General features: G+C 43.3%; 2 protein-coding genes across 6 annotated transcripts in view; one reads left to right on the top strand and one right to left on the bottom strand.

The window, feature by feature from the left end:
* Nucleotides 1-1,738: 1,738 nt before the first annotated feature.
* LOC139827556 (uncharacterized) lies at nucleotides 1,739-10,243 on the bottom strand. The gene is made up of 2 exons (XM_071806192.1): nucleotides 4,387-10,243; nucleotides 1,739-2,814 (listed from the first exon to the last, which is right to left on the bottom strand). Exon 1 carries the CDS (start codon nucleotides 8,191-8,193, stop codon nucleotides 7,129-7,131), a length of 1,065 nt encoding a protein of 354 aa, XP_071662293.1. The 5' UTR covers nucleotides 8,194-10,243; the 3' UTR covers nucleotides 1,739-2,814; nucleotides 4,387-7,128.
* A 124-nt stretch (nucleotides 10,244-10,367) lies between these two features.
* Nucleotides 10,368-12,764, top strand: part of SPAST (spastin) — a 38,827-nt gene continuing 36,430 nt past the window's right edge. For 2 of the 5 annotated variants that reach the window (XM_071806189.1, XM_065833994.2), the window contains exon 1: nucleotides 10,369-10,887. In XM_071806189.1, the coding sequence (XP_071662290.1) occupies nucleotides 10,482-10,887 (406 nt within the window). In that variant the 5' untranslated portion in view covers nucleotides 10,369-10,481. Of the gene's footprint in view, nucleotides 10,888-12,764 lie in introns of all 5 variants that reach the window. The other 3 variants (XM_065833992.2, XM_065833991.2, XM_065833993.2) reach the window with 2 other exon arrangements.

Genomic DNA, 12,764 nt, shown 5'->3' with positions numbered 1-12,764 from the left:
CGCTGGGCGCGGGGCGGCGCGGCGCGGGTCGGCGCGGCGCGGCGCGGCCGTTGTGGCCGTTGTTCAACCGTAGAGAGAGGGGGAGAGGGGCAGCGGGTTGAGGAGAGGAGAGGAGAGGAGAGGAGAGGGTGTTGGTGTCTGTTGGAGGGCTGGGCCTGGCCGGTCTTCATTCGTGTTTGGGGCGTCTGATAAGGTAATCGGTATTACGCTAAGCGGCTCTGACTGAGGCTTTTTCTTTTTATATAAAGTAATTTTCCTCACCGAAACAGAGGCTCTGTCCTGACTTCTGTTAACCGTTTTGAAGTGTAACCTGAGGAGCCTTGGTTAAGGCCAGGTGTGGGGGAGCAGGCAGGTAATTCTGCTTGTAGGCATCTTGTCTGAACTAAAACTGGCAGGATGTTTCTGTTCTCCAAGCAAGCCTTTGAAAAACACTGTTCCTTGAAAGTTTTGTGGTACAGAAACCTACTAATCAATGCAGTTTGACATCTGAGGAGTTCACTGTGATGTTTATAACTTTGCTGAAACTAACTTTGGACTGAAAAGGGGGGGTTGTTAGTGAAATAACCTTTTGGAACTCTGTAGAGTACAGATTGCAAAACAATGTTGGCCATTAATTTTGCCTAGTTGTCTTTGTATTAAGAAAAATGCAGCTGCTCAGCTTTCTCTGTGTGTCAGCTTTAATCATCATGTCTTCACATGAAGCTATCAAGAAATGAAAAATCTACTGCTTCTTTGTTGCTGTGCTACTACAAATTGCACCAGTGTTTGAACATCTATGCCTGGCTTTTTTTTCTTTTTCCATTGAGAATTCTGTGTGTGGTAGCATCACTTGTGCTGATAGATTTAAAAGGCCTTTAGAACCTTTTTATTTCTGAGAAAGTAGTTATATTCCTGTAGTGGGGTTTGTTTTTTTGGTTTTTTTTTGAGAAAATAAACTTACTTGTTGTTTTACAACAATTGGTCTATTTCTTTTTCTTCATATGCATTGTTGTCACTGCAGCAAGAATGATGTAGCTGATGCTCTTAAAAGATGAACAGTATAGACAAATAACCAAATGCCACGTTCTTCTTAGAATATACTCTGATGTAATAATAGGACTGCAATGAAGTGTGTTTACATCAGTGACTTTGAAACAATGTTTACAGAACTGACAGTGTTATCAGTGTGATAAGCAGGCTCAAAAACTGTGGTGCAGTCAGTCCCAGATTTGATACTCAACTGAAGGACCTGCAAATGTAGCTGTCTTTGTGTCAATTCACATAACTAGTTCTGGCAACCTTAGATGGTGTCAAGGTAGCTAGGTGAAAACACAGAAGGCAAAATGCTGAAAATTTTTTTTCCTAAAACTTAAAACAGGACTGTAAGTAAATTCTTAATGTGAATAAGTTGTTAATTCCATTTTGAGTCTCTATTTTTTTTCACAATATTCTTTAAAATGTCATTGCTAGAACTATATGTAAAATACCTGAATTTTTTGTAGCAATGGCTACCAAGAAAAATTAATGCTTTTACTCCTAGCCCCCTGTTTCCCCTCTTATACATTCTCTGTTGTATTCAGCTTTTGCTATAATGTGCTGGGAGTGAGAAAACGTTTCCTAACTGCACCTTCTGTGCAACGGTAAGCTGTGTTGACAGCGTAGTTGCACCTTCCTAATTTCTGTGATTGTGGTGCTTGTCTGCTTTGATTCCAAAACTGCGAGGGTGAAAACTCATTGACTCCACACAATTCAATATGAATTCAAGCGAAGCCATTTATTACAGAGACAAGCCTCCTTATATATGCAGTTATTTCCTGATCACGCGTCCATGTTCCAAGCATGCATTAGCTGATTGGATATTGTCCATGTTCACGGGCTGTCCACGTGCCCGAGTCTCATTGCTAATTTACACCATTTACATTGATTTACACCACTTTGGGGCCTTGTTATTTCGGAGTTGCAGGTCCTGTTCCCAGCCTTGAAATTCCTGGCTGGTTCAGTAACAAATCTCCATCTAACAGCAACCCCTCCACAACTCAGCCTCAAGAAAATCCCTCAAATCTCCCACAATTCCCCCTTTTTGTTTTTGAACCAGCCAGGCCTTGTTTACAACGCGCAGAATCATCTTTGAAATACACTGCAGCATACAACATATGATTAACAACAATGATTACAATTACATATAATGTAGCAAAGCCTTACATAATAAGATCAAACAACTACCCACCATTTGTCAAACCCTAATTCTACTACGACAATCTTATTAACGTGCTGGGTTAGTTTGTCTAAAGTACTATGAATAGATCCAGAATGATTAAACAAGTTAATACAACATCTTTCTCTTAAGTTCATCACAACCATATCCTTACGATAACAACAAAAATCTATGGCAATACGATTTTGAAGTATAACATGCCTAATACCATCAACATCTACTATTAATTGAGTTAGTATCTCAGAAGTTAAATCAGCCTGTTTAAAAGACCAATAGCTTAACTTTGATATGTCTCCTAAAGCTTTACCAGCCGCTAGACTAGGGAGGAGGAGTGCAGTAGATACCATGGTAGGAATGTCTCATAATTTTACCTCATTTTTGCATTGACTATCTAAGTGTAATATCACCCTTTTGACTCTCCTGCTGTTTGCTCAAATTGCCATTCTCCACAGAAGGTACACCACCTGCTTGCTAAGGGGCTTCTAGACCACCAGGTCTGTGAGCATCCATAACACTGAATTAGGATCCATGGTTTACATCTGAAACAGTCCTCACAACTTATCTCCCTCCTGTCCGTCTGCATCTGTTGAATCTTTGTTGAATCCACTTCGATCCTCAGCCTGTAATGACACAAACATAACCTTTTCCCCAGGTTATCAATTGGTGTGGCCTTTTCCATTTACCATTAACTAGTGATTTGACCATAACTACTGTAGGTTCTTTCTGATTTAGCATGGTTTTGGGTCATACTTGCAAAGTGTTTCATCACAGGGCAAATTTAGGCTGCATCACTTAGATATAAGTGATTCCTCACATACAATGCTTTTGACAATTGGTTTTGTGGTGTTTTCCCTACTTCTCCCCCCTTTTGGTTTAAAAACAAAAACAAACCAGTTCAGAATCAGATATGTGCGTTGGACCTTGACTACGTACTCAGAATCACAAACCAAATTTAGAGGTTCCTCCTTAAAGAGCTCTAAGTAATGTAAAGCTGCACCAAATTCTGCTAATTGGGTTGAACCTTCAATAATTTTTACAGAATGATGCCAATCGTTATCTTCACACCAGACCACTACAGCTTTATGAGACTTCCCAGAACCATGAACAAAAACTGCAAGTATGTAGGATCAGACCAACTACAAGTATGGTCTGTGACCTGATGTTAAAGACTTGCAGGTTCTGCATCAATTTACATTTAGGCATGCCAAAAGCTGTGCTGTTAAAAAAATCAGCTAGTGCAATTTACAAGGATGTAGATTGCAAATAAAAAAATCAAAATTAAATTTAACAAATGGTACCTATATGACAAAAGGATCATAGCCTATTAAGACTTAAATTAATTCCCTGCATTTTTTGATCAGAGTAACAATGGGTTTATCAGTCTGTTAGCATTCTCATCATACTGTCCCACAAGAGCCACAGGTTGTTTCTATGTTGTAGCTATAAATAGACAAATCTGCAAGTCCAATTGAATGGAGTCAGCCTATAAGGTTGTCATAAATTTATTCCTCAAAGTTTCTAACTCCATTTTGGCTGTCATATTTATTGGATATTGTTTTCCCTTACCGGATCGAAGTCCTGTTTCAGATCTATCAATGTAGTATTTGCTTTATCGAAACATTGGCTGTTAATACTAGTGGAAATATAGCATTCAAAATTTCCTTGGAGATTTCTCACTTGCAGCAAGCAAATCTGCACCATCCAAGCAGCTTCTTGTAGGACATGCAACTAAACAGAATTCTCAGAAAACGTAATTTGAGCTTACAATTTTCTTAATGAATCTTGACCCAAGAGAGGTATAGGGCTTTCTGGCAACTACAAGAATTCATGTATTAAAACTTTGTTCCAAATTTGGCATTCTATTGGTCTCAAAAAACAGCCTTTCTTTCGTTCTCTCTCATGACCTCAAAAACTAGCATGGTGAATTTACTAAGGAGTCTCTTACAACCAGTTACCACAGAATAAGTCTATTAAAAAAAATTTTGTTTTAATTTCCCAGCTTCATTAGAAATATGGACCAACTGGCAATGCCTTTAAATTTCAACCCTCAGACTCCTTGATGCAGTATTACAGTTCTCTAGCAGTAACAGTGCTGGGGAGGGAATAAAACCTCCCCCTCACCCCCATCTGGGATGGCAGGATCTCCAGCCCAGCATGAAAACAAATCAGTTTGAACTCCACATCAAACCAACCTGGCTGCACTCCACACCCAAATCAGTACCACTCTGACCCAGAGAAGCACTGAGCACTCTGACCCCCAAAAGCTGACCAGTGTGAAAAGACTGACTTCAGCAAGGAGGTAAAATGATGAGCTCTCTCCCCAGATGTGCCAAAACCTAGGAAACAAGACAGAAGCAAAAAGAAACATCACCAACAAACCCTGATTCAAAGCTGAGAAGCAACATAGTGCCACAATAAGGATGGATGACAATATTCCAGAGAAAAAAAAAAGACAGAGCAGGGGGGAGTAAAGCCCCCCTTTCTCTGCTTAGCAGCAGGAAAACAGGTTTTTCCTTTTTTTTTTTTCTTTTTCTTTCTCTTCTTGCTGCAGTTCAGATGGAGCCAAGGCCACGCAGCTGGCGCAATCGCTGGTACGAAGTGGGAGGCTCTGGCAAACTCCTCGGTTGCAATGACCTGAGTTTATCTGGCAGCTCCACACGGGCCCGAAATCCATGTTCAGGCACAGGCCTGGGATATTTTGCTTTTTTGTTCTCCCGTTTCACTCCAACCATAACACGCTTCATACACAATTCCAACCAGCTCAAGAGTTGCCACACTCCTCAGCCCCATTTACCTTTTACAATTTACAGATGTCAAAAAACAGTATATTAAGCATAATCCATTATTCCATTTTCCTAGACCCAAATCAGTTCACATTCCAGCAACCCCCAAATACAACCTCATACAATACTAAGTTCACATCCATCATAGCATTTAGGTGTTTGTTTTCATTTTTTTCCTTTTTTTTTCCTTTTATTTTCTTTTTCTTTTTGATTTTTTTTTCTTTTTTGAAAGCAGAGTTTAACAATTTAAATTCTTTTCTGGTCTCAAAATTACTAGATAACAATATAAGCAATTATTCTAATGCATAAGGATGCATCCTAAGGGGGAGCAAGGTGGAATTTTAGCAGTGGAACCAGTTTCCATTTTGTAATTATCTCCCCAAACAAAATTCTTTTGGTACCAAATATAAACATGCAAATTAAAATACTGAGCTCAGATATGAAAACCAAATACCAAGTTCAAATATGCAGATAGATCACAGTTACACTTATTCAAGCCAATATCTCAATTTTAGCATTGCACCTTTGGGCCGCTTACTGCTCAGCCAGGCAGAGGTACCACTGGGTCTCCCTGACAAAACAGGTCAGTGCGTGCTGGAACCCAACCGGCACCTGCCCCCCCGCCACTGCGGCAAGCTGGACCAGGTAAGGCTTTTATTAGCGTCTCATCTGGTGCACTACAACTGTTATCCCAAAACCAGGATTCTTTACTTGATGTGCATACAAAAAAGCCAAATCCAGCACATCAAGATGAGACACAGCCTATCACAGATTTGTGCAAGTCCGGATATTGGAATAAAGCTAGCATGCTACAAAGAAAAGTAACAGCTCTCACACACAAAATCTTATCATCACATTCACGCAGTAAAGAACTGAATTACTCATGATCTTCTGTATTATCACAAAATGCACACTTTGAGTCAACGGATTCTCATGATTTAACAGTCTGTGAACTTACTTGTACCATTTAACAGGCAAAGACTTAACAAACTATAATATGCTTAGACAGATACCTACAAAGAAAACCGGTTAATAAGGAAAACATCGTGCAGACTTCAGCAAGTTTACTGTGACCTGTGTGTTATCAGTTAACTTTCTCTCAGCTTGTTGAAGTTCAAACGGTTCCACCTGTAAAACTGTCTGAAATGATTTAATGATCTCTTGTAAGGATTTATTTTGTCGTGCTCTTCTCGCCTTAGAAACAACATTAATTTCAACAAAGTGTTATACTTCAAGATTCTATTCTCCGGACACTTTTCCTGATCATTTAACTTATACAGCAGCCACCATTAACTACAATATTTTACAAGATCTTCCTTCTTCCTATTTCTAAGTGCTTTCCTATGTTTTAAAACACCTCCCAATACCAATTTCTTAGGAACACGACTGAAAACAGTAATTTCTCACCCCATCTCGTAAGTAAAAACCATGAGAAGAGGGAGGGGGGAAAGCATAGGACTGCTTGCAGCACGAGTGGGAAAAGTGGGGAGAAAGTTTTACGGTGTACTTATACCACAAAGAAGCAATTCTAACAACAACCAGTAAAACAATTAACTCACATTCCTGACAAGCTGCTTGATTTTTAGAGGGGCAATACACAGAAGCACATAATATGTACTGTAAAACTCGCAAATAACACATAGATAGCAAACATTAGCATTCTCTACTGCTAATTTCAACACTTCTAAGTTTTCAACCTGCTTATTGATAGCCTCTTGAAGATGGTCAATAAATTGCATGTAATTCTCACTGGGACCCAGATAGTAGTGATAAAAGATTTGGCTGCTTTGTTGTTTTCAAACACCTCTGCTATAGCTTGATATGCAAGGTCTGTTGACTGCCTCAGGATTTCAGAAACTAATAGCGCCTGTAATTGTGATGTGTCAATTAGTGTCTGTTCCAAGAGCTGTGGGATACCTGCCCCTTTCAACGAGTCTCCATCGTTCAGTCCTAAATGATCTATAGCTGTTACATTGCATAGGTCTAATTTTGTTGAGTCTTTCATGGTTTTTATCTGATCTCGGGGCAACATGTACACATACTCTTTTTCCTGTTAACTTTGAAGAAAATGCTGCAGACCCCCATCCTCGTCCGAGTCATCAGATAATGCGGTCTTGAGTGGTGCTGGAGAATTGTTGGTAACAGGGGAGTTCAGAACAGTGCACATTCTCGCCAATACTTTCTAGCATCATAATTATTCGTATAACCTGAGCCCCCAGGCGCACCCCCTTTCCCGTCACGATCACCATGACTGCATTGCCAACTGTTGGATTCACTCGCTATTAGCTGATCTAATCTGTCACATAGTTCTGTTGTCCAATTCTTATCCAGTGACTCCTTCTGCTCTCTCGTGGAAGTTGGAGGGTTAAAAGATCGTAAAGGCAGATACAAATGGGTAAAAGGACTGATAGTACACTTGTTTACGACCTTAGCATTCTCAGCTTTCACAGGTTCTTTGGGCAAATTGTCTGACTCCGATCCTCTGGAGTTGCTGTTCTCACCAGTGTTGGGCAATGGTACAGGAGGCCACCCGCTCGGCATTTTTCCTTCCCCCGTCCCGGACTGCTGAGCTATCAGGGGTGCCGAAAGCACAGCAGGGGATGGAGTAGGGAAGGTATCAAAGACACGAACCGGATAAACTTCACAGCGATTTTCAGGATACTTATCAGGCTGCAATGCTGCAAAAATTCCGGCAGCAGCAGACCGTTCAGCCTTAAGATCTTTTAAGGCAGTGATTATAAGTTTCCATGTGGTTACTAATGATTTAGGTTCTTTATCTCCATTGCTGACTTTTTCCCATGATTTCTGCTCTATATCGTGCCAAAGTTCAACTTTAAGTTTTGAGTCACTAATGCTCGTAACAGTCTTTTCAGGCTTTATCTGCTTCACTGTAGTAATTATCAGTTTCCAGGTGGTTACAAGGCCGAGAATATATTTTTCACTGTGACTAGCTGCCTTCCACAACACAGTTCCCACTTTTTCCCAAGTCTCTATTTGAAAAATTCCTAACAGGTCAGCAGGAAACCCACTGCCTCTACACCAAATTAATAGTCTTTTGAGGTTACTCTCCTCATACTTCACCCCTCTCTTAGAGAGAATATGCAGGAGGAGCCGCAGTATTTCTTCTTCTTCTTTAAAAATATTCTGCCCCACCTCCTCCCGCCCCCAGCTGCTCACCTCTTTGGGTGTCCATTGCAATGATATCGGATCCTTCATCCCTCCTCTGTCGCTTTTGTAGTGATCAATCAGGAGTCAATCAGCCCACAGACTGCGTCCCGGTCACGGTCCAGCCAAGCCGTTCCAGCTGGGGCTCGCTCCCCGCAGCAGTCATCCCCCTTCCGTAAATTCTCCTTATGGATCACATTGGAGTCACCACTTGTGAGGGTGAAAACTCACGGACTCCACACAATTCAATATGAATTCAAGCGAAGCCATTTATTACAGAGACAAGCCTCCTTATATATGCAGTTGTTTCCTGATCACGTGTCCACGCTCCAAGCATGCATTAGCTGATTGGTTATTGTCCATGTTCACAGGCTGTCTACGCGCTGAAGTCTCACTGCTGATAGATCCATTGATATACACCATGTTGGGGCCTTGTTATTTCGGAGTTGCTTCTCTCCCATGGCAGGTCCTGTTCCCAGCCTTGAAATTCCTGGCTGGTTCAGTAGCAAATCTCCATCTAACAGCAACCCCTCCACAACTCAGCCTCAAGAAAATCCCTCAAATCTCCCACACAAAACCTTTTGCTGAGATACCATGTTGAAGACTCATAAAATACAGGAGATACTATCCCTCAAAGCATCCTTCTGGACAAGTTGTCGAGACAGTGGGATGAGCAGCTCCGTGGTGCACTGGCTGAAGGGCAGGCTTACTGTCTCTGTCTAATAATTGTTTTAGGTAATGAATAGTTATTTTAGGTTATATGCTTATGCTATTTTACATGTTAATAAAATTCTGTGTTTTATACAGTAAGAAAACTAATACTTGGTTCTGTCATTAAAAGAAAAGCAATACCTGTTACAAGGGGCAAAAGCGAACAAGAAGAAAAACAGGTGTTTTATAGTAATACAGGAAAAGACAATAGGACGCTGGGGGCAGTAGTGATTTCAATTTGGCATATCCTTTTAATTAACACACCCCACCACCCCAAATTTCTTTCTATAAACTGTGGAAGCTAGCTGGTACACTGAATTAATTAATAGCATCTTTCTATACTTTTGGGACAGTCTGGAGTACTGTATGCAGTTCTGGGGTGTAGGAGAGAGGTGATCTAATATAACATCAGTAGTGCTTGATATTTTATTTGTAGAACAGTGAGTATGTAACAATGCAAAACAAACAAAAACCCAACTGGCAAACAAAACCAAAAAATAAAAGCGGAGGCAGGGGGAAGATTGAAGTACAAAGAAAGGGGTTTGCTATAGCACTGAATATGGCAGTAGCAAACCCAAGAACAGAATGTGGGAGTGCTGGCGTGCAGATGCCTCCCCTTGTTTGCTAGACTAAGTGTACCAAAGCATTTTAAGATTTGAAATAATCAAGAGTGGGAGCTGGAGGATCTGTCTCATCAGGAAAGACTCAAATAACTAAATATTATAGTTGGGCAAATAATTGATAGCAGTGGCTGGGACAACTGGGTATTCATATTTGCAAAGAGGGTGGAAAAACAGATTTTTTTTCTAAAATGATGTATCTATAATGTATGTACAACTACATTTGTTTCCTCCAGGAGGAGACAGTCTGTCACTTCAATTACAGAAATGTGGAGCAGACAAAGCACTGGAGAATATTCTCTTGGGGACAGCTCTACAGTGGTGGGGGGATGGATGCAATAATTACTGGATGTTGCACTAAGTGAGAGGCCTGTGACTTTGGAAAAGAGGAAATTTCCCTGAACCCTCCTCATTTGCCTCTAAACGTGACTGCCTGTGGGGCATGATGTGAGGTACCTGCGCTGCATTTTGCCTGTAGGGCGGCTCGCAACTCCAGTCAGAATAATTGATTTTATTAAATTATTCATCGTCTTTGCACTCGGTGTGTTTCAATGCGCTGAAATCTACAGGCCTCGGTCAGGGCTGCAGCTGGCTGATGCTTTCCAGGCACATCGCTGCCAGGACGCGGAGCTCACCCCTTCCAGCGCCGCCGTCCCTGCCGCCGGGGTGCCCACCGGAGCCCATCTCAGACGCTGCGGCCGCCGCCACGGCCCCCCTCCCCGGCCCGGGACTACACTTCCCAGTGTGCACCGCGCGAGCCGTGCGGAGTGCGGCGCGAGCCGTGCGGAGTGCGGCGCTGCCACCGCCTGCCCCGCGGCACGCTGGGAGCTGTAGGCGCCCCGCCGCGCCATCCCCGCCTGCTATTGTGGCGGTCGCTGCGGCACCGCCCCCCATTCGGCGAGGGCCGCAGCGCACTCCTCCCACGGGGCCGAGCGAAAGGGGCGTCGCCGCCGCCGCCATGGCCGGTTGTTGTCAGTCCCTGGCAGCGGGTTATGGCGACGGCGGTGAATGAATTCTCCGGGCGGCAGAGGGAAAAAGAAGGGCTCAGCCGGCTCCAGCTCCGCGCCCCCGACCGCCGGGGCCTCCCCTTCTTCGCCGCCCGGGCCGGCCCCCCCCGTGCCGCCGGCGGGGGCGGCGGCAGCGGCGTCCCCCCACAAGCGGAACCTGTACTACTTCTCGTACCCGCTCTTCGCCGCCTTCGCCCTGCTCCGCTTCGTCGCCTTCCAGCTCGGGCTGCTCTTCGCCTGGCTCTGCGAGCGCCTCTCCCGCGGTGCCCTCATGGCCGCCAAGGGCAGCAGGGCCGGGGCCGGCGACGCGCCCGAGCCCGGCGGGGCGCCCGAGACGGTGCGGGCCTGTCACAAGCGGGCCTTCGAGTGCATCTCCATGGCGCTGCGCATCGACGAGGACGAGAGCGGTAAGACAGCGCCGGCGGCCGCCCCGGGTCGGGCCGGCCGGGGTCGGGAGGGAGCGAGGGCAGGGCCTGCCGGCCGTGCGCCGGGAGACCGGGGCTGCCGGTTTGGGTTAAGAACAAGCAAAACCCGCTAGGGGTTGCGAAGGATCCGTGCGGGAGGGCGAGCTGCGTGCCGCTGTCTGTATGTGGTTACCCCGGCCCGGTCCGGCCCCGCGGAGCCAGAAACCGCGGCTCGGGCTCATTCCCCACGCGAAACAAAGCTTTGCATTTCACCCTGGTAACTTTAAAGCTTTTCAGTGGAGGTGTGGGTGAGGCGATTAAAAAATCTGGGGGTGTGACTGTAACTAGCTTTGGGTTTAACCAGGCCACCCGAACAACAAAAGCACCAGGGACAATAATAAGGGTGCATCCTTTAATGTGCTGTCTGACAAATACTGGAATTGTTGAAGTGAGTCTTCAGGATACTTGGCTCTCAAATTACTCATTTGGAGTAATCCGACTTCTAAGGAAAGAAATATTTATTCGTATTTTTTGGCAGTTGGTTTTTGAAAATATTGTTCTTAAACTGTTTGACATACTTACTCTTAAAAAAAAACCTGTCACTGTGACTGGAAGATGTTAAGGAGGATGTTTAAGGTTCAATTAAATAAAACACAAGAGTGAGGATTTTTTTTTTTTTTTTCTGTCTAGAGGATAAATAGAAAAAAAGAGAGCAATTGCTAGTGCATTTGATTCAGCCATTTAGTCCAAATGCAGCAGCACAACTCTATGAGCATCCTTAGGAGCATGCTGTGCCGGGTTTTAAAATTCTCTGGAAACATCAGAAGACCTTATTATACCCTTTGAGTTGAGCTTTGGTGAAACTGCTATCCTAGAGGATGAGGTTAAAATGTAGGAATAGGCCTTCAATAGAAACTACATGCTGAGAGCACCATGTAGGCAAGGATGTCTCTTGCTTTGCATTGACTATTTGGGAGTGGCAAGGGTAAGCTCTGGGAGAAAAAAACCTACCCTGTGCAGCAAGGTTAGTTCAGAATAAATGCACAGTATAAGGGCATTGAGGGTCATAGGAGCAAATAATGAGAGAAGGTGATGTAGCTTAAAACTTCAGTCTGGTTGATGATTGCTCTGTGAAGAGTATCTAAGTCTTAAATTATCAGGTGCCTTTGCCACTGTTGTGGCTTATAACTGTTGGTGGTTTGAAGGGTGAGCCTTCGAATACTGATTTTAATTATGGACTTGCTCTATGGATATTTTTAGAATTGTCGCATATTAATTAGCTACACAGGTCATACATCTAGCAGGAAAAAAAATCTTTACTAACACAAGCAGTTGCAAAGGTGTTACAGCCATGCAAATGCAATATTAACTTCACTGAGAAAGAACTCACTTTGCTTTTATGCATGGCTTTGCTGTTTGCTTATCTGTTTTTACTGGAGTACCAGCATACCTCTGAATTTATTTGATATGCGAACAAGTTTTTTGTAACTTCCAACAGAAAATGATTTATTAGGGACATTGTGTGAAATTATAGGATTTCTGGATTATTTTATTATCCTGTTAATTATGCAGTGTTATTGCTGTTCTGGAAGCTATGGACACTTCATTAATCATGATAGCACTTCTGGTAATTTTTATGTTTCTGAATTATTGGGAAATTAATATTCTTGTTTTGATATTTTCAAAATCAAACTTAACATCTTTTCCAGGGACTGGGACAGCACCTGTGGTGTGGTGGGTTGACCCCATCCAGCAGCTGAGCACCCATGTAGCTACTTGTTTACTCCCCTCAGTGGGACAGAGGAGAGAACAGGAGGAGCAGAAGTGAGAAAACTTGCAATTCAGCATAAAGACACATTAATAAGTGAAGGAAAGAGGTG

This window comes from Patagioenas fasciata, chromosome 3, assembly GCF_037038585.1.
Source record: "Patagioenas fasciata isolate bPatFas1 chromosome 3, bPatFas1.hap1, whole genome shotgun sequence".
In the NCBI taxonomy this organism is placed as follows: domain Eukaryota; kingdom Metazoa; phylum Chordata; class Aves; order Columbiformes; family Columbidae; genus Patagioenas; species Patagioenas fasciata.
This window is presented reverse-complemented; position numbering and strand designations above follow the sequence as displayed.

Coding starts and splice junctions, on each gene's coding strand:
- LOC139827556 (XM_071806192.1), bottom strand. CDS start 8,193: ATGAAGGATCCGATATCATTGCAATGGACACCCAAAGAGGTGAGCAGC.